The 22,345-nt window shown below is 37.0% G+C and overlaps 1 protein-coding gene across 9 annotated transcripts in view; it reads left to right on the forward strand.

The window, feature by feature from the left end:
• The window catches only part of CACNA2D3 (calcium voltage-gated channel auxiliary subunit alpha2delta 3), a 422,236-nt gene that overhangs the window by 197,935 nt on the left and 201,956 nt on the right, over window positions 1-22,345 (forward strand). For all 9 annotated transcript variants that reach the window (XM_069027740.1, XM_069027747.1, XM_069027744.1 and 6 more), the window contains 4 exons: window positions 5,064-5,195; window positions 6,558-6,618; window positions 6,705-6,855; window positions 15,266-15,340. In XM_069027740.1, the coding sequence (XP_068883841.1) occupies window positions 5,064-5,195; window positions 6,558-6,618; window positions 6,705-6,855; window positions 15,266-15,340 (419 nt within the window). The remainder of the gene's footprint in view (window positions 1-5,063; window positions 5,196-6,557; window positions 6,619-6,704; window positions 6,856-15,265; window positions 15,341-22,345) is intronic.

The following is a 22,345-nucleotide window of genomic DNA, read 5'->3' on the forward strand; positions in this document are numbered from 1 at the left end:
TGGCTCCTGGAACAACAGCTCTGCTAAAGCAGCATCTTTCTACTTCGTCCTGGGATGCCCTTGACTTCTGCTCTGAGTTAATCCTTTAATTTAAAGCAGAAGGTATTATTCTTTTTTTCATCGATGCTGCCTATATGCTGTTTGCAGAGCTTTGCTCTAACCTGCCCACTGGTCAGCCCACACACTGGTTGTTTTAGCTGTTATGTCTAAGAAGTTAAGGAAAGTTCAGCCAGACCAGTACCAAATGGGTGAAGTGGGCTCAAGTCTTCACTGATTTGCTGTGGGACACTTTCTAAAACTAGCAAGATGGCAAGCCTTTAGGAGAGAGAAATTAATCTCTATCCCAGAATGCTGTTAGTGAGGAGGTTGCAGCTGTAATTCTGGCTTTCAAATGAACTAAAATTGAATCTCAGTCCATCTTGTTCATCCAAAAAAAAAAAAAAAAACCCAAACCAAAAAAACCCCCCACAAAAAAGAACACTATTCCCCCCCACCATAAAACAATGCAAAGCATCATCCAAATGCACTCATGAAACTCAGCATAAAAATAAACACATCTGGCCATACTCCAGTTCTTCTGCTGCCACTTCAAAGGAGAAGGGTAAAGTTATTAGGGAAATGTAAGATGAAGGCACTCAATGCCTACTGCTATACCTTTATGCAGTCACGTTCTTGAAGTCTTTACCATCCCATATTCTTGCAAGGAGGGAATGGGATTTCTCACATTGGTGAACAGTTCCAGGCACATGAAGCAAAATGGACAAACACCTTCTTTTATGTCTGCAGATGGCCAGATGCTTTGATCTGTGAGCTGATGCATCCACATTACCCTGGAGTCAGAGAGAGGGGAAAAGAGAGAAAAAAGTGAAGGCAGTTGCCAAAACTGGCAACCAGCCCCAGCTCTTGAATACACTGGACCACCCTGAAAAGCATTCATATTAGTGTTGAGTAGTGTAATTATTAGATTGTTGGTATATGTCCCAGCAAAGTATGTGATTTTGTTATTCTTTAAAATATGACCAGACTAAATATGTTGTCAATGTCATAAAAACTAAGCTAATATTGTTGCTATCTCTGAGCCAGAAGAGTGCTGGATTTTTACATTCCTTTTCTGGTGCTTGGACCTGTAGGCTGTGCTTGCATTGCTTCATGGTATGACAGAACTGCTCTGCAATTTAGGGCTGCCCTCAAGGCTCTCAGATATTACAGGAGGGAAGATCATTTTCAATGCCAGCATCTTTGACAGCATTCAGGGAGAAAGTAATGATTATATCACAAAAGTAATAGACTAGGGGGAAAAGACTAAGGATCATTAGTAACTTTTATTTTCTTGATGATAAAGCAGAATATGGCAAGAAAGAGAAATATTCCACACTTTGTTCATAGTTACTGAGTTCTCCGGTGGTTGCACTTATTTTATGTAAAAATTGCTGCAATAATTAGAATGCAAAATGGTTTGTGTAGGTATTAGTTTCATTCCACAGACTTAGCATACTCTAGATACTTTGATGGATTCTGTGAAAAATAGTAAAAAAAATTAATTACCTTTGGCTGTTGCACATCTTTTCGTCTGTGCACCTTCCTTGCCTTTGTTGAGACTTCAGTCCTTTTCGGGCCAGCAGGATCTATGACAGCCACTTAACTGCTACATGCATTTGTGCTGGTCTTTGGCAATCCTGTTTCAGTTTCCTGTCACTGTACCTATTTTCCTGGAGGCTGGTTTTATGTTAAATGTCAGCAAAAACAGGTAACAGCTACACAAACAATGGCAGAGCAAAATCCCATAAAATTGCAAGCCAGGTCATCTAAAAAAACAAGGGAAAGGGAATATTTTAATTATATTTCATCTACCAGGAAGCAAAAGAAGAAATTATATTTCAAGAACTGTGGTGAAAGCTATTTACATTTATTATCTTTGAGCCCCAGAGCATCACATGAATGATTTTGCGTTTATATTAAGCTTTACCTTTTATTTTTTTTTCTCCCTCACCAAATTTCTTAATATTCACAAGGATTAATTTGCTACTCTTGACATTTAACTATCTGGGGGATGCAGTTGACATTCACCAGTAATTGAAAAACTTTACAATACTGTTTCTAAATGAAGTACTGGGGGAATTTAAACAATTTCGTGTAATTACTAAAATTGGAAATTGCCCAGAACAACAAGTTTAACATACAGGTTATTAGATGATGAGAGTGTAAAATTTTAATGAGGACATGTGGTCAGAAACTCAGTTGTATTTGGGATAGTGCATGTGGACAGAGATGCACCCACATAGCAGAATTATAAAGTTCAGAACAAAGAACTCCAGTTTGAAATCCTTCTGCCTGAAGTACAGCAGCCAGCACAGACTCACAATTTCCAGGTCTGCTGCTTTACACTGTGGCTGTATTTTTCCCCCACACCACTTTTCCTGGTATTCCGAGGACCAAAATGACCAAACTGTAGCCCTGTTTGCTTTTTTTATTAAGGTGGTTGATGCATAAATCATAACTTGCTATACTGTGAGGAGAACAGCCAGCATAACAGACATGCAGGGTGTGGGAAGGCAGTGAATGGTCACCACCTTTTGTTTGGAAGGAACACAGTGAGGATAGGTCACATTTTAATTGTGCCCTCTTATTAAAAATGCCTGCTTTATGCTCCTTTTAGCTAAAAAAAAAAAAAAAAATCTATTAGTTTCAGAGTCACTGGATTAATGTTTAGAGTGATCAGCAGTTGGATGATTAGTGTTGTCAGCCTCATGCAGAATATAGACTCTGCCAGTTTCGTTCAGGGAAAATTTCCTGATTTTATTTCCATGGAGCTCTCTAGTCTGTAATACAGATATATAAACATGTTAAGTGGCTCTTCACAGATGGTCGAAAAAAGTAATCCAAAATATCCATGGATATTTCAATATGATTTTTTAAAAGTGATTTATATCTGTATTTTTTGAATATACAAATATATTTTTTATATGCTACTGGATGGAATTCAGAACTTAAGAGGTGAAAGACTAAAGTTTTTCCATGACCTTATGGAACTGGAATGTATATAGAATTCAAAGAAAATAGTCATTGGGTTGGAAGGTAGAGGGTTCTGCTCACATGAGTGGTATTAGAGCCCAGGTTCATTAGGAAAGGACATTAAAAATTAGGCTCTGAGGAATCCAGGATAGGAGACATCAGTGAATCGATAAAACTGTAAAATATGAAGGTACAATGTGCAGCCTGGGAATGAGGTCCAAATATAAGTTGCTAAGAAGCACTGCAGTTTATTTTAGATATAAATTAATATAGAATTATTCAGTTTGATTTGTTTGGCTTTTCACTAATCCTGATGACTGAAGGACATGTAAGGAGCTTACAGCCCTCTAGAGGCTCGAGACATGGTTCCTTCTCTTTTCCTCTAAACAGACTTTTCTAGCAACACCAGGTAAAGTAAAAGAACAAAACCCAAAACCAGCCCTCTGAACTTGGTTGCTCTTTTCAAAGATGAATTAAACTTATCCCCTTATCTCAGGATGGTGATGCTGAGTCAACAGTGCCACTGCAATTTTTAGTGATTTGGATATTCCATTAGAAGTGAAGCATAGGAGCAGAATGTCTAAATGCTGAACAACGGGCTGATTATTTTGGAGTGCTGAAATAGGAGCATATTTTTACAAACCAGTGATAGATCTCAGTCTTGAGAGTTGATTTGGGATGGTTTGGTCACAGCTCATTCCTGGGGTAACTACAGACTGGGAAATAGTGGATTTTACCAGTTGGACAATGGATTTTGCCAGATAGGAAGAGCTGAAGTAGTGCCCTTGGACCAATGACATCAGTTTGCTTGATATGTGTCTGGTTGGGCAGATTTTAAGTGTATATTTCATCCTCTAGAGAAATAAGTAACTCCACTCCACGTGTTTTAAAAACAGCATCTGTTTTGTTGACCTTGCTTTTTCAGCATTTCATCTATACAAACCTAAACATTTAGGTGAAAGCAACATGCAAAGTTGTGTAGCTGAGACATTTCCCTTTTGCTGCTGTTTTTCTTGATGAATGCAGGGGAAGATAACAATTTGCCTTTTTTCCACTCCATTAAAATCACATTTGAAGCAGTCTTCTGAAATCAGTAGAGCAACATTATTTTGTAAGCTAATGGCTGCTTTATTTCAAATGCTTGAGCAAATGTTACTGTGTATTCATGTATGCACACTTTTGCAAATTAAATAATACATCTGTGATTTCAGTTCTGTTTTTTCCTTTCTATTCTGCTGACTTCATGTAAGACTGAACTGGGAGTATCCTGTATCTTAATTGTTTCTCATCTTTCAAAATTCACGGTTTGAAATCCAGTAACTTTCTAAGACGTGCTCATTGATTTCTCATTTCCCACTATTGAACCAATTCTGAAACTTAAAAACATACTTGGGCAGCCTGGGGTTTTAGGGATTGATAGATGGGGATGTCTTAAACAGAACAGTTTCAACATCAAGGATTTGCTTCGTGGTTCTCTTTCTATTGGAATAAAAATGAATTGGGTAATTGTTGTGGAATGTGGGTTCAATGTTTTCCAAGTAACAAGTAGTGGTATTTGTCATGAGATGTTGTGTTTTTATGCATATCATAATTCAAGTGTGAAATAAAAGGTATTTCACTCTTGTTCCAACATGAAAACTTCCAAACCAAGTTGAATGTTTAAAAAAAAAGATAAACTGTTGCCATGAGATATTCCATGCATTTACAAAAGGTACATTGAGTAAATAATCTAAATTAGATTGACTTATTTATGTTCTCCTGAATGAGCAATGTGGTGGTTCAAGATAGATGCTCTAAAGAGCAATTTTAACTTATCTAAAAGGTTGTACCTGGTGTCTCTGCTCTAGTTTAGCCATACACCTGTTATTTAAGTGAACCATTTATTTTGGATCACTTATTTGACAAAGGAAACTAAAAACGTTCTATGATAGTTTTCAGTTGATAGATTTTTGGGTATTAAATAAACTGAACATGATTGAGTTCATGGGATTCTCCTTAGAGAGAATCACTTTTAATTGTGTGTGTGTTCTTTTTTTTTTTTTTTTCCCCAGATCCAGCTATTGTAAATGGAGTTTATTGGTCAGAATCTTTAAATAAGGTTTTTGTGGATAACTTTGATCGTGACCCTTCTCTCATCTGGCAGTACTTTGGAAGTGCAAAAGGATTTTTCAGGCAATATCCAGGTAGGAAGAACAGAAGTTCTTAAAATACTGTGAAGACTGCATTGAATATTGTCACAAATCCTGGCTGTTACAGATACTTGCAGGTTTGGTTTCACTTCATCTAGCTCTCAGAGAGGTTTTCAATGAACATTTTGAAGATTTTGAGGTTCTTCTACCAATTGCCATTTCGAGGTGAAGCCCTCATGACAGCTCATGTACTCATAAAAATTTCTATTCAGATAGACATATACACACGTGTGAAAAACAACTTTTAAACAGACTGTGAGGAAAGAGGGCAAAAGGACTAGGCCCTTCATATAGTACCAAGCTTAAATTATGTGCTCTATTTATGTACACAGTAAAACTTCATTATAATTTGTTGTTCTCTTCTTAAACTTCCACTTAACCTGGTATATTTACATTAAAAGATCTTAAAAACTTGTTTTAAAGTTTATTTTTACACCAGTTGTAATTAAATGCAAACACATCACTTGTATTATTTCTATAGAAATAGGTTAAAACATCTATTGCTGCCTATTAAGTTTTATGTTTAGTCCTATACCAAATTTACCACATTATAATAAACTGTGAAGTTAAATAAACTGATTCTCAGGTTCTGTAACTTTGAATCAGGCTCGTAGTGGGTATTGTTCCTTTGGCTGATGTATTAGCAACCCATGTTTTTCTAAGTCTTAAGTTTAAGCAAGTTTACTATAAGCCTGTATGTCTGAAAGTGGCTGAGAGTAATGGCTGCTACATCTGTGTTAGTTTTAGATTATATTTCAGTTGCCAAGCTCCATGATATTTCAAATATTAGTCCTTATTTTCAAGGCTGTGTCTTGTTTTGTGGTAGAAAATGAGTGTAAAAAGCAGGAAGAATTCCCCTGTGATTTTTTTTTTCTTGGAGATATTTTTGTCGTATTTTTTCTGACCCACAACCAGGAGATATTATCTCTTCATAGTGATGTGAGTGAAAATTCAGAGTACGACCTGTGGGTGAAGCAGGTAGTGTAACAGGAGCTGCTGGAGGCAGCCATGGGTAGGAAGTGCTCAGGGTTTGGAAGGGACTTTGCAAGATATGATAAAGCTTGCCAGCACCAGACCAAGTATGACAAGAGTTTTGTGAAAATAGTAAAATGGACATAGTAGGCCTGAAGAGGTTTTCACCTTCAGTGAAAGGAGTGAGGGGAAAAAATTATTTCAGTTTTTCTATTTAATTAAAATTTTTCCCTCCAGTATTTCCTATGTTATAATGGCAGTGCCTGTTAGATTAAAGACTTAAACCCCATTAACTGCTACTTAGCCCCAATATCATAGATATATTTCAAACAGGTATTGTGAAAATGTAATTTAATATTTTATTATCAATTTTTTTTTAAACAGGAATTAAATGGGAACCTGATGAGAATGGAGTCATTGCATTTGACTGCAGAAACAGAAAGTGGTAGGCAACAGATGACTACCAGTGTTTAAGAAATTTGAAAGGATTAAAATTTCTGTATTTCAAAGAAGTTTTCTCTTTCGTCTCAGGTACATCCAGGCAGCAACTTCTCCAAAAGATGTGGTAATTTTAGTGGATGTCAGTGGCAGTATGAAAGGGCTTCGCCTGACTATTGCAAAACAGACAGTTTCATCTATTTTGGATACCCTTGGAGATGATGACTTCTTCAATATAATTGCCGTGAGTGACTCAAGATTTATTTTTTCTTATTACTCTTTTTCTTCCATCATTTCTTGCTATCCGTCATGTTTTCTTTCATGCAAGTAACTTGAAAAATGTTGCAGACAGGTGATGGATAAGATGACATCTGGACCCACTGGACAGACACTGTGTTTTTTTGGTGCAAGATTCTTCAAGTGTCAGAGATTTCAGAGTTTGTCTATGACTTGCAATTTGAAACCCCTTAAACGAGTAGTCTTCATTCTGGGGTTGCAAAAAGTAGTAATATGGTTTTGGTTTTTTTTTTAGTTTGCTTGAACTTTCTAAATTATCTTAACTTTTAACTTTGGGGTGTGTCTGCCTTCCCCCTGCCTTTCCCCCTCAGCTTCTGCAATACAGTGCAAATTGCAAAATGGGGAAAATAGAAGAATTAATAGATTCAGGTTTTAGCTTTTGCTGAGACTTGCATGGCATACAAGACATAACTCCTCACAGTGCTGACATAACTGCTCAATGTGCATGTTTCCCTTAGTGGGGATCTGAAATCTATGTATGTGTAAGTTGTGGAGAGGGGTTGCTGGTGTTTACTAACAGTGAGAAATCAGATCATCAGGACTCCTCTTGTGCATGGTAGTGAGTTTTCCATGGTACAGGTACAAATTTTAAAGCTATTACAAGAAGCTGGTTTTACTATACTTGAAAGTAATGGGATTATTCTTGTGGCTAAGGAAGACTTCAGCAAGTCCAAAACTGACATCAGAGCTATGATTTGCAGGGGAAGAAATGGAGGAGGAATTGCTTGTTATATAAATTTTCTTTTGCTGGTATTCTCTTGCTAATACTTTATAAATAAATGGCTTTCTCCAGTGTTTAAATGTCTTCAACTTCTATAAGGAAGATTTTGACCCTTTTTTTTACTACAAGGGAAGTGTCCTTTGTGAATTAAATTAAATGACCCCAGAGACATGAGTGCAAATCATTGAGATGGTGTAGAAAATGAAGGTTTTGTGCATGAAATATAGGCACATATACTGTATTTTTAACGTATGGCAAGCAGTTTGGACTATCTTTCATATTAATCTCCTTGCATGATAATTGCATAATTAGCAGAAACTCATGTTGTATATAGATATAATTACATACTGTATCAAAAAAAGATTTACTGTCCTTAAAAAAAAAGTGATTAACTGTAATCTAAATAACTTCTGTAAGTTGAAAGAATGTTTCAACTAGAGTAATTACTAAGATGCCTGACCAGCCAATTTTTGGTGTATAATCTCTCTTTGTCAGTAGTTGCAACAGTAACTGTGAATTATGTAGGAAATAAAAAGAAAAGTTGGCTTTTTAAGTGAAAATTTTATTTCGGGAAAACCAAAAGGCTCATCTATTAAAAAAAATATAAAAACATACATAGCTTGAATCCAAACTAATGATTTTGCCTAAGTAATACAGTGGAAATACTGTGCAAATAGTTTCTAAAAAAGCAAGTATGAAAAAACTAATAGTCAATTTAAAGTTCATTTGAAAATGAACTGAGCTGTGAGTAAAACAGCATCGAGTCACAGAATTTTGGTCATAACTTTTTGCCAAATTACACAAGCTTCTGATCACTGATTTAGTGTTGAGAAAAGGAAAGACTCACCCACCTGAGCCATTCCTCCCTGTTTCCCAGGTGGAACTTGTTCCCAGCACCTTTGCTGCCCTTCCTCTCTCAGGCTGAGGAGCAGGAGCACCTGAGGTGGCTGAGCCAAGGGCTGGTTTCCAGCAGCAATTCTGTCTTTGCAGCTTCCCACTGTCCCTCCTCACTGGTCCTCGTTGTTGTCCCCTTCAGACTGGGTCGCCCATGGCCCCAGTCCCTCAGGGGTGTCCCCACCTCAGCCTGGCTCCCTCAGGGGTGTCCTCACCCTGGCGTGGGTCACCTGCAGCCCCTGGTGGCCAGCAGCACACTCCTTTCACCATGACATTTTCCCAGCTGTGTTTCCAGATGTTTCCAGCTGCTGATGGCTCCTTCCAGGTGCTGCCTGTGTGGGGGTATTGCAGCCCTCCTGCAGCGCTTGGCTAGTATCAGAAATTCTGAATTTTTAGGAACAAACTGAATCACTGTGCTAATTACAGCATTTGTCTGAGGTAATTTTTTGCTCTGTAGGTTCTCTCCTCTCTAGAACCTCTTTTAGGGTGGATATGTGTGTGTTTGTTTAAATAAGTAGAACTAGCAATGGAGAATGTGTTTTTATGCTTACCAGCACAGCTGTTTGCTTTCATTAGGACATTGATGTGCAAACGTGAACCTGAAGGTATTCACATTGAAAGAGGTACCACAGAAATGCAGGGGGAACAAGGAGAGCATGACAGGAGTGGCAGTGAGGGGGTAAAGCACTGTCCTGTTGCCTTGGAGTTCTCCTGCAGGAAGAGTTTGTGGGCAGTTGTTTTGTACTAAGACATAGAATCATAGAATGTGCTGAGTTAGAAGGCATCCATTGGCATCATCAAGTCCAACTCCTGGTCCTGCACAGGACACCACAAGAATCCCACCACGTGCCTGAGAATGTTGTCAAAATATTGCTTGAACTCTGTCAGGCTTGGTGTTGTGACCACTGCCCTAGGGAGCCTGTTCCACTCTTCAACCACCTTCTGGGTGAAAAACCTTTTCCTGGTATATAATCTAAACCTACCCTGAACCAGCTTTGTCTTGCTGTCCCACAAGGCAAAAAAATAACAATGTAAAGGAACAACAAAATTGTTTTTTCGAAAATGTAACAAACTAGCAAGAGAGACCTGTGCTGTGAAGAAGGGAGGGGGCCTTTCATTGAGGAATGGCACAGGTAGGCTGGAGCAGAACCATGAACTGCTTTCAAAATGTGGTGTGTGAAAGACACAGAGAGGGGACACGGTGAAGCCAGTCACTGTGATCTGCGTTGTCTGCAGAAATTGCTTCCAAGGCATTGCTTTGACCAAGTGCCAGCAGGGCAAATGAAATTTGTCAAGAGCAGAGAAGATGTTTCAGTGATCAAAACATGAGACAACAAAGCCCACACAAGAGGCTGCTTGGTGTGAAGGCACTGAAAATCCCATTCAGCTTTTATCTCTAGACAAATGTTTGAGTGAGATTATATCTTCCTCTTTGTAATTCAGACACAGCCTGTCGATGTGACAGCAGTTTCATTTGAAGGTAAGATACACATATGTCAGTCCAAGAAATCCCCTTTGTAACACAGATCTGTGCTCGTACAGCAAACCTCTGTCTCCAGAGCTGTCCAGCTGTGCAGTGCATGCAAAAATAGATCTGCTGTGCTCAGATGGTGGAGGCTGAACCTTCTCACAGCACACGGCTGATCCTGGCTCAGACCGACTGCTCTGAAAGGCAACTCCAAATTGTTTCTCTGTGAGGACTGCTGGGCATCTGGAAGCCTCAGACAAATGGCCAAGTACTTCCCTCTCTCCCCAGACCAAAATTTGAGGTGGAGTAGGAGCTTTATTTCTGTGGGAAATATGGACAATGTGTACTTAGCTGTATTTAGATGAAGCAAAATTTTGAGCCTGAATGACTGTGACTGTCAGGAGGGCTTTATTATGCACAGTGATTAACAGAACGAATACACACATGTATTTCTGTATACCTTTATGTCTATATATATTTATATATCAGAAAGAAGAGTTCAGTGCAGGTTTTTCCAGAGAATAAACATAAAAGGATAATGTTAAAGATCGTCTTAGCTTTCATGGTTAGCTTGTTGCAATATCCATCTGAAATTGATGGACAAGATGATTGAATTGCAAAAAAATTATTGAAATACAAGAGCAATTATTATGTGCTGCCTGTGTTAAAATTTAAGGTCAGTTCACTGGTGCATGAACAGAGATATCTGCAATAATAAAAGAAAAGGCATATTTTTCCAATTCACTTTGAAGTACAATTCCAAGTCAAGCATTAAATTAACAATATTATCATAAAATGAGTACTAATTTTGTCAAATGCTGAAATTCTTTAAATGCTTTTATACAAACTCTACATGGAATTAGCAAAATATTAACAGAGCCAAGAATGTTAAATTAATTTTACTGCTTTAGACACACCCTTTTAGCAAAATTGATTAGAATAAAAATATTTTTTTATTCAAAGCACAGTAGTATAGCTCCCTGTATTAATATGTAGAATTTTCCAATATGGTCTCCTTTTTTTTTTTTTTTTTTTTTTAATATTTTTTTTTTTTTTTTTAATTCCTACAGAATACAGCATGGATAAATTTACTTTTCAGCCTGCCTGAGTAATCAGATTCTGTAGAGCTGATGTGTGAGCAGGCTGACAAAGAGAGGCAGCCAAAATGAACCTCCATGTGAAGTCTTCAAGCAGTGGGCTGTGCTTGTGTGCCACTTGTTGGGCACAGTAAATTATGGGAACATCAATTCCTTTGGTTCCTTTTCTGGATTGACTTCTTAGGCTGGGCTGAATTGGATATCTGAGTATGCTTTAATGTGAAATCTTTTATCTGCGTATTGTTGCACAATAGATTAAATTCACAAAATGTGAATTTAATCTATTTCTGTGGACCTTGCTCCAGGCAGCTTAAATATGACAAAGAGGAAATATGGCAAATGCTAAGGAAAATGTATACTACTTGTGTAGGTGTGCTAAAACCATATATATCATTTTCAGAATATGAATAGTATCTTATTATAGAATGTAGGCCAGCAGCTCTCTAAATAACTATATGGTTTCTCTAAGTCCATATTTTAGCCCACTTACATTTTTATGCCTGTTGTGCAAAGAAATAAGTAGAGGGACAAAATAATGTGAACTAATAAAACAGATAACTATAACTATGTAAATAAAATAATAAATATCAATGTAATTATATATTTAAATTACAACAGTAGACTAAGGTTTTCAAGGAGCTCAGAAAGGAAGGTAATTAATTTTTACCTCCCTTCCCTCAGCAAAACACAGGCTATTCCCAGCTGTTGTGCAGGTATCAGCTCTCCCAGCTGTCACAACTATCACATGCAAAGATGTCACATGCCAGGGTATGGAGGAATTGGACTGTGTAACACTAGGAAATGTGAGAAAAGAGTGAAATGCAAGAACTCTTGAAAAGCCAAAAGCAGGCTTTCACTGAGGTAAATTAACAATACATTTGTATTGGGCATTTCTGGTGAAGTTAATCAGACCAGGAAGTTATTTCACTAACTACAAAATTTTGAATGTCTGAAAAACTGCAGGACTAAGTCCAAATTACTGATGAGGTAGTGGGGACATGGAGGAGGGGAGAATTTCTCCACTTTTTGCACTTTAAAGATCTGGCACAGTTAAAAGAAAGGCATCACCAATATCACTGTAAAACACCCTAGGACAAGGACAAAGAAATCAAAAACATGCTATGAAGCACAAGTTAGGTGTTTTACCAGAAGGTGACAGTTGTACTAAGGATCTTATCAAGTGGATATGCAAATTTAATGCTCGAATTTATGCTTGAATGCTTTCACCTGTTACATCAGAATTCCAGTTTTCATGGGTTTAGGCAGATGCTCTTTTAGGAATTTCATTAGGAACTGAAAGAATTCTATCCAGTAAGTTTCTCCATTTCTTTATATTTGAGATTTTAAAAAATGATTAGAAAGTGTATCCAATTAGTAAAGAGATAAAAACTAAAATAGATCATTAAAATGCAGCCTTGGAAGAATTCAAACCATGAGAAGCTTCTATACCTTGTCATATATAAAGATTTTTCTTACTGTGCTTTCATTGTATCTGCGCAGTAGATGCACAACACAGAGAACACTTCCAAGTTAGGCCCCTTATCTTAGAACATCATTACATAAAATACTCCTTTAAGCATGTTGGCACCATCCAGCTGCTTCTGCCATACATACTGCATTGCTTAACATATTTTCTGATAGTAATAATCAGAATATTATCAGGGTGATTTATATGCCACAGTTGGAAATAGTGTCACAATGTGTCTGGGTTTCAGAAGGATCAATAGCTACTTTTTCTATGCAATTGTGCTGTCTATGCGAGAATGAAAACTTTTAATTACGTTGTTTTGAAGCAGGTTGCTTTAAAAGATGAAGGGACTTGAAGCATGACCTCTGAGAAAGTGTGAGCATCCTTTATCCTTCACAGCTGTGTAACACTAAAGGCTTAGTGGGAAACTACTGGGAATCTCTCTGGCTCGTGATGCAGCTGCAGTGTCTGTGAATAGCCTGATGGCATGAGTTACTCAAAATAGCAGTTCAACCTTACAGAAATCTAGTGGACAGAAATTGCAGCTATTTAGATGCAAGGTCTGATAGAGTAGGAAGTTGTTTCTTCTGTTTGCTGGTGGTGGTTGACCTTTAAAAAAATGTGGTGGTACTGCAACCTTAGGAAACCTTGAGTTTACTTTCACACGGGTGTTTGAGACATTGTCTGAGACAGGTAGGCTTTAGCATTTTATTGCATGTTGGCCAGTTGCAGACACTGTGCCTGCTATCATATAAAGATAGGGGTGCATGCTCTTGTGGTTTCCAATGACAGCTCTAGAAACCAAGCTAAGAACAGGCTTAACTGGAAAGTATCTTCATTAAAAAACATATTGAGAAAAACCTGTGTATGAACAGGAAAAACCTTGGGAGTAGGGGCTGGTCTACCAGAGTCTGGTACAGATTTTCTGTATTTTATTTTTTAAAATAGAATGCAGTAGGGTCTCGACTTTGGACTACAATAAGAGATGCTGTGTAGATTTGGCATTATTATTTTGCAATGACTCTCAGGAGACTGGAAAGCAGTCTGAAGAGAGGAACTACAGGGGAAAGTGCAGCATTTATCAGATCCATAAACTGTTATGAGACTGAGATGCACATGAGACTCTCAGTGACTCTAAACTGTTCTAGAAGCCTTTGCCTTGTGTTTTGTGTAACCTTTGGAACAGTACAAAAGTCCACTTGCTCTCATATATTGAAATAACATTGATAGCAATAAAACAATTAGGCAAGCTTGCAAATCTGCTGCAGAAATTGTGTAAATATCTTTCAAGCATTTTTGCTTGTTTCTATATAAACAGTTCCTATGTTGATGCTGATATCAATCATCTGTATATCCAGCATTAGTAAGTTACTCTGGATTTTTATTCCCTTATAGCTGAGGACTGAGTCTGGCAGAGTGCCTCAAGAATAACTTCATGCAGTTCAAATTAAATACTCTTCCCTATGCAAGAGTAATTATGTGGTGATGAATGTGTTGAGTGGTGCACTGCTGGAATGAATGGTGACGACAGGTGTCCAAAGTGGATCAGGTTGCAGGGGTCTGTGGTGTAGAGAGAGGCGTGGTGTTAAATTGAGGAGAGTAGAGCAAATTTGGAGCTACAGGCAGAGAGAGGCAGTGAGAATTCACAGTGACAGAGACTAAGCTTTTTGTCTAAGCTTTTTGTTATGAGTCATTCTTTGTAGGGCTTTCCTTATTCCCACTGAGGTGGAGGAAGAAAGGAGTAAATGCTTACATTAATCTAATGAAATGCTTACCCTGGTTGTTTTTGTATTGTTTACTGTGGGTGTTCTGATTCACTTAATCCTTTATGGAAGGGTGAAACCACCTAAAGCCTAGATGCAAAGACCTCACAATTTGATCTGTGATAACTTGTAAAGTTATCTACTTCTAAAGTGGAATAAATTAGTGGGAGAAAGAATGAAGTTAAGGCTCTATCTAGACAACGATTTGTTGAAGGTACTGCTTTATTAATATGACCTGTATTGAAAGGGTTAAGAGATTTAAGCAAGTCCAAATTTCAATCAATCATCCCTTAGTGTTCAAGTTCTACTGACTGCAGATTAGACTTCATTGTTTTTAATGCTTAGGATGCTTCTGAATGTAGAACTGGACAGTCTAACTTACCTACACCTGGTGAGCAAAACAGATAATTCCTTCAAGATCTGTCACATATTCATGACTGTGTATAATAGCCACTCTGCTTGACTGAAATTTTGAAAATTGTTAGTCACTTACAGGACTGATTCAACTTACAGGTTTTTTCGGTATAGGTGTTTCAGTAGTAACCTTTTAAAATGTTACACAGTGCCACAAATATTTGTCAGGAATATTTCATGCCTAGCAAAGAATTGGGAGTTTCTGTTTGTGATGTATAAAACATGATCTCTTAATACTATCCAGATTTCAATTTGAGGGATATTTTTGCCAGCTAGTTGTATATAGTACCCTTAAATCCACCTGAGTTTTGGCATCCATTCAGTGCTCCTTTAGGAGTTTAAACCTCTGAAAAATTAAGAATCATGTAAAAGGAAAAGAAATACCAACTCTAGTTCTTAAAAATGAACAAAATAATTTTGTTCTTGCTTTCTGTGCATGTTTCATTCACTGTAGTTCTAAGTCATTAAATTGACTTGTATCTTCCAAGCTTTTAATTAAATTTTTCATCATACTTTGTATTTCTCTCTGTAGTATAATGAAGAACTCCACTACGTAGAGCCGTGCCTGAATGGAACATTAGTCCAAGCAGACAGAGCCAACAAAGAGGTAAGGAATGAAAGTTACAAAACAGTGGAGAGCTGGGATGCAGTGGGTAACAATGTGCTATAATGATCTTTTCCTAGTACAATGCATTCCTTTATTAAAATTTATTAATTATTCTACTCATGCCAGTTCAAAGGAATTTTATGTGACTCAGTAGAAAGAAAGAAATAATCTCCTAGTCAATTTGGTTGAATAAGCTTAATGGAAAATTGCAGGAGTCATTGAAAATATACTAATTATTTATTAACTGTTAATAAAGTTTGGTCATTATTTTAAGTAAAATATTTCAACCATTTTAAATTGAACCATGATTCTGTTAACAAAAATTACTGAGGAAGAGATTGCATTCTTAACTCAAAGTAACACTCAAGTTGAAACAAAATCTCCAAACTAATGTAATACTACGAGAAAGAAGAATTTAACGTTCCAGACAGGTCTGTTAATGTAATAATGCACTCATTTGAGAACATTTTGTGAAAATGTTCAGATTAGTTACATCCTGCTGGAATTTTTTAAGGAAAAAACACCCATTAAGTGACTACAGCGCAAATTTTATTTGAAGAGAGATTGTGGTATAAATCTGCAGCGTGAAGTTTAGTTTATTGCCCGACAATGTTCTGCAGTGGTTCTGTGCAGGCATTGCTCTAACACTCTTTAGGAGCTGAGGTAAGATTGTTTATACCATTACAAAATAAGGTGGTTGAAAAGCCCCATGATTCTTGTAGAGGGAAAGAGCTGTAGAAGGATTCTTGTAGAGGGAAAGCCACCTCTGTTATTGTAGAGCTTCTTCCTTGCTAAGGCTTCCTCTCTTCTTAAAGTGGTTTCTCCATCTGCCCTGAGTCTTGCCTGTGGCTGGAGAGGGCAGCAGTCATATGTCTTTCCTTAAGTAGTTCTGTGTTTTCACTAAAGGCAACCAGAGGAGTTTCAGCTCAGCCCTGAATTCTGCTTAACACCCAGTGTGGTAGTTCATTTGTGCTCAAGTGGTCAATGATCTGTTACAGGAAGTGGAAAATCCAGCTCTGAAAACACACTTTGAAGTGTGTCAGTGCTTGGTCTCTGTATGTTTACCAAGACAAAATTATTTCTGATCTTGTTATGCTGACCTTTACTCCCTTGTATTACTCCCAAGAGTTCTTTGCATTTTATCTATGTCCTACAGAAATTATTCTTCATGGGCTGCTTCTTTTATGTATTTGATATTTACCACTGTAGATATCTAAATATCATTTGGTTGCTATGTGGGCAAGAATTGTTTTTAATAATTTGCTGTTGAAGTCCCTTATTTGTGAATTGTGATTTTCTAAATGAGCACTTTATTGTGGGTGCATCAAATGAGCCACATGAAATCTGTGCAAGTTCTAGATGCAGATCTGAAGATTCAAATGTATTGTCCAGATGTCCTGTCTGCAATTAATCCTACAGTTAACCTTTCCATCATTCTGCAACTGATCAAAATGCAGATTACCCCACATCCATATGTTACTTAATGTCAGATTTGTTTTAATTTAATTGATCAGAAAGTTTTTATGCCACCCAGATGATGCTCAGATTTTATAAACAGTGCTCAATTTTTCAAAATAGTTAAGTAGAAGTTCATAGTCTGTTTTTCAGAATAAACATTGATATAATTTCTGGTTAGCAAAATGATTTTATTTATTTATTTGCAGAGTAATTTTTTACTTTGTCTATAAATTGAATAATATATGTAAAATTTGGGGAAATAGTTAAATATTACCTTTTTTCTAGTTATTCATATAAGTGAGCTAGTTAATGTTCTTTCCTTGAAAGGCCAGAACTGGAGAAAAAACTTGAGATAAATAGCATGTCATAGTTTGGTGCATTTGTATATACCATGACTTTGTCAATCTTCATTTCTTTCTTATATGTGAGCTTTTATGTTCTTATATAATTTTTCTAGACACTGTAATGAGGTTAAAAATTTATCTGCCTAAACATTAGAAGGCACAAAAGTTCCATTGTCCTGAATATAGCTCAGAGTACAAAGTAAAGATTGTCCAAGGAGGTGGGCAGCCACTTAATCCTACATGAGTAATTCAGTTATCATGCTCCTGAACTCAGTTAAAAGCAGCCTTCTGAAATATCTGATACTGTTCTAAGATGTGATGCTGTGTGATTTGACTGTACTGACACAGCAAATTTACCTGGGACCCTCATCAAAAACTCACTGAATCAACTGGAAAAGTTTCTTTTGAATTCATAGTTTTTTGGCCAGGCCCACAGAAAAAAGATGTCTTAAAATGCTGCTCGTGTGCACATTCCAAAAGTTGTCCAGAGAATTTAGCTATGTTTTGGAACTCATCATAAGTATTCAACCACTTGGGTTATAACTTTTATTTCTGTGAGTCTCACAGATACACCAGACTTCTCCTGTAGTTAATTTAATTTCTGTAATTGCCATGGGTCTATTGTAATATCAGGAAAAAAGTAGACAAAATTACACTTTCTCAACCAGTCTTACAAGGGAAATACTCCTTTGCATGTTCACTGTTAATAATAACTTTTTCTTTTCTTTTATTTTTTTAAATGATAAAAACCCCAAGAAAAATATCAAGGCAAACACTGTGTTCTGTAGCTTTTCTAAGCAGTCACTATCAGCATGTGACCATGCTGTACTGGCAAAGTAGAGCAGGAGATTGACAGGCAATGTTTTGATATAATCTATTGTTTCAGTTTACATATGTCTACACATGCCTGATTTTTTGGAATTCCAACATAGGTCTGAAAATGTAGCTATGTACTTGGTTCAGAACTTTCTATCCTTCATTTTAATGTCAAGTGTTCACCTCAGTTAAATGGGTGCAAGGATGACCACATCTGTTACTACAAGCATTCAAAAAAAGTTAGAACACTTTTTCTTTGGCTGGGAAATATCTATTCCCAAATTATAACTTTGAATAGAAACAATTAAAATTTACTCTAATTGTATTCCATATTGCTGTCGTTTTCTTTTATGTGGAAAGAGGAGATGTATGATGCTGATGATTGCAGGGACTGAGTTTTTAACTGTTCACTCTACCACTCTTATGTTTCTATTAATAATCCTGACCTTTCTTAAGACACCTATCACTTAAGGTAGCGTTGTGGCTGGAAACATGCATGGAACCAGTTTTACCAAACTATTAGTTTATACTGAATAAACTTGAATCTCTATCATTTTGCCATTTTGGGAGTATATTTCTCTCTCTCTCTCTCTCTCTCTTTTTTTTTTTTTTTAACCATAATACATGAGTGTCAATGTAAAAAAATCCCATTAAATGACCATTAAGGAAAAAACATACATGATGTACACGGATGCACACCCCAGTTCTTTCTACCTGCATCTTGCTAGGTTCATCGGACATCACTTGTACCAAATAAAGACAGTTCTTAGAAGCAGATAAGAAATTACTTTGAGATATTTGGAGCTTTTAATCTCATGAGGAAAGCAGCTGTCTCCATAACTCCAAGTAAAAATTGCTCTCACAGGGTCAGTACCCCAGTCTATATTTTTCTTGAAAGTATTTATTGAAAAGCTACTTTGCTGTCTTTCTGCAGGGCTCAGATGTTTTCAAATGGAATCTTTCCACTCTGAGGGTGTCACTTAAACATGCTGAATGTCATTCTTTGGATTGCGTTTAATCTCTAGACTTTAACAAAACAAAGAAACAGAGAATCTAGAAGATTAGCTGTCCTTATCACTTGCGCTTCTTTTGTAGTGAGCTAAAGGGCAAACCAGGCTTCTAAGCAGAATAAATAGGGTTAAATTACTACGGCTGGGTGTGGGGAGAGACCAGGTCCTCTTTTTTAGGGAGAGACGAATGTGATGTTTGCTCCTGCTGAAAGGGTTCTGTGGTGCCAGCACAAGAGGCTGCCCTGCTCATCCCGAGCCCATGCCCAGCCACAGCCTTGGCTTTCCAAGGTTCAGGCATGAGTGGATCCTGAGTTTGCCACCCCAGCAGCCTCCTGCCTCCGGCAGCTGGGCTATAGCCAGAGCTGCTCTGTTCCCATGCACTGCCTATCTAGGTAAGGCGAAACCTGGGAGCATCTTCAGGGAATGGGGAATAAGGATCTTTTTTGTAGGCTACAGGAAACAGCTTTAGCCTCAGGGCTTAGAGCAGCCTGGGAAATGAGTGCTTCTTAGTGGTGTTGGTGCTGAATATTCAGTGGGATTACGGGTAGCACATGAACATGCTCTTTCTTTCACATTCAGGGATGTGTTGCAGGAACTCTTAACCATAATGCTCAGGGAATGTGAGGGGCTTCCACAGCGCCAGACTTTCAGAAAATTCAATTAGTCTTATGAAACAAGGAAAAAAGAAAAGCTGTCTGGTTTATACATTTTCTCATTGAAACACTGTTACTCTTGATCCCCTCCCCACCTCTTCTCTTTTTGGGACGGAAACAGTATTGTAAACACAGTGTTAATTCCACACATTGGCTCTAGAGCACTCATCATTGTTTTCTGGACCACAGTGTGGGAACTGCTCACCTAAAAAAAAAAAAACAAACCACTTTCATTTAAGTATGAAAAAGCATTTAAAGCATTGTAGCTCTCTTAAATCGTCTCCTTGGTGACACTCTCCTTTCAGTAATGTATCTTAGTTTCCTGTTGCAAGCACCAGGAAAGATATTATGAAGCCAATTTCTGTTTCATCCCCCTCCTTTCATTTTTCTCTGTCTTTCAGGTAAGAACATATACCTGACATTAGAGTAAATCTGTACAAAATACACACAGAGGAAGGAAGCTGCCTTTCTCTTTGAATAACATCTCAGTTGTTGCTGATGAAACTGCATGCTTTTTCCTCTAGAATGTGCAGTCTTTATTCCGTTTGCATCTTTACTTAAATTAAGAGTTAAGGTTCAGCTGGAATCTCTGAACTGAACTCTCTTATCACAGCTATATTTAAGTAAGCAGTGAAAAGTCAGACTTCTTAATTTATATGATAATGGCGATCAAGTTAGCCAAAGATTCTTGATCCTGCATCGTTTTGTTAAGTAAAGAGAGCAGTCAGACAGAAAAGAAAATATAGCATGAGTACTTTTACCTTTGTAGTGTTCAGCCTTGCTAAATGAAGGTTTTGAAGACGGGTACAAGATTCGTAGTGATTGGTGTAGTGAAAGCAGAAATTTTTTTTGAACAAGCCTCATCATACCTGTTAGGGGTTACTTGATCAAGACCACTCCCTTGTTAAAGCACTAATAAATATCTGGAGAATTACAGTAGCTTTTTGAGGGACATCAAACACATTTAGGATAATTAAGCATTTTAAAGTTTAACACATCCATGTGTTTTTGTGATGGGAAAGGAGCGAAGGTTGGAGAAAATAGGTTTTCAGCCCTGAATCTCCAGAATGTAACATGCTTTTCTTTAAGAAAATGTGGAGATGCTCTGAAAGAAGTAATGGTTCTAAGCATCTAGACCTCTTCCCTGCCAGCTTAAAGAACAGCCAAGTAATGCAGTCTTGAGCTGGAAATCTTCATTTATTTTTTTTTGCTGCTAGCAACAACCTACAAGGAGGAGATGCTAGTATAATTTGTATAATATGTTTAGACATTTCCACATGTTTTGAGCAAGTTGTTCTATTACTTTTTTGCAAAACTGCTCATTCTTTAAGTGCTTGTTTTTTGTAGCTTTCGGAGCAATGAGGATCTAATTGAACCATGAATTTCTGTCAGGTATGACTTCAGAAAACATTCTTCTTTTCAGAAACCTTATTCAATGGAGTTTGCTTGATGTATTTATAAAAGACAAAGTTACAGCTTCAAATATGACAGTGATGTGAGTGGTGTTAATATATGTGCCGCCAGTTTTACTAAGATACACAGTAAGCATCCCAGGACTAGATTTCTTCCAAGACACAGTGTTTCAGCTTTCATTTTACAATAGAAGAATACAGTAATTTGTTTTAGGAATAATTATATTGTCAGGTGATATGGCAGGTGTCACAGTGTCTCCACTTATTTCTAAAAGTTTTTACAGCCTAGCAATTGTCATAAATTTTTGTGTTGGCACATACCTGCAGGGAAGTTCAGTTTAGATGTGTGGATATTTTAAGCTATCCCTAATTCACAGAACTAGCTTTAAGTTTCGTTTATCACAAAATTTAAATCTGTAATTACATTGGGTCGCATAACTGAGGTTGAAATTAATCTGTGATCCTAAATGAGGTTTAATAATGTAGAATATGCAAGGTATATTTGAATTTTACCAGACTATTTTATAATTTGGCATTAGAGTTAAACAGCTGCTACCTTGAAGTGTATCAATTTGCTATACACAAATTTAAAAAAGAGTGGGAAATAGTTCAGACACTATTCTGTCACCGTCTGCACTTTCTCCACAAATTACAAACATGTGGAACTGCCTATTTTAATACCAGTTTTCTTGGGCCAAGAGGTTTTCATCTTTGAGAAACTCCATGTTACAATTTACCTACCCCAAAGGAATCGGATGACAATCTGATTTAATGTAACTCCAGATTTGAAGTAACAATATTACAATATACATTCCTCTTTTATATGTTTTTTTAATGTGCTATATATGGGTTGAGGACATTTCTCTGTAAATGTTTCCAGATGAAATATATCATCTTCTAGATGCACAGATAGGCACAGTAACTCCAAACTAAATCAAGAACTTACCCCAGCGTAAATTCGAATGACAGAAATAGACAGATGTAGAGTATAACTTCCAAAAAGCTTTTATTTTTCTATGCAATTACCAGAAATTAAATAACCAGAAGACTGATTCAGCAAAGAAGCTGAGTGAAATTGCCAGTTAGAGGTTGGTAAATACAAATTTTGCATATTGAATTTTATTTAAGCAAATTACTTTTGCGTATTTATCTATCCATCTCTGTCAGATCTCAAAAAAAAATTCAATTGCATTGCTTAGCTGTTAAAAACCCCAAAATAGTAAAGTCTTACTGAAGTCTACTCTCATTTTAAAACTGTCAAGCTGTTATAGACCCTCAAAATTTTCAGTAAGCCCCTGACCACTGAAATTTG

This window comes from Aphelocoma coerulescens, chromosome 12 (assembly GCF_041296385.1).
Source record: "Aphelocoma coerulescens isolate FSJ_1873_10779 chromosome 12, UR_Acoe_1.0, whole genome shotgun sequence".
Lineage (NCBI taxonomy): Eukaryota > Metazoa > Chordata > Aves > Passeriformes > Corvidae > Aphelocoma > Aphelocoma coerulescens.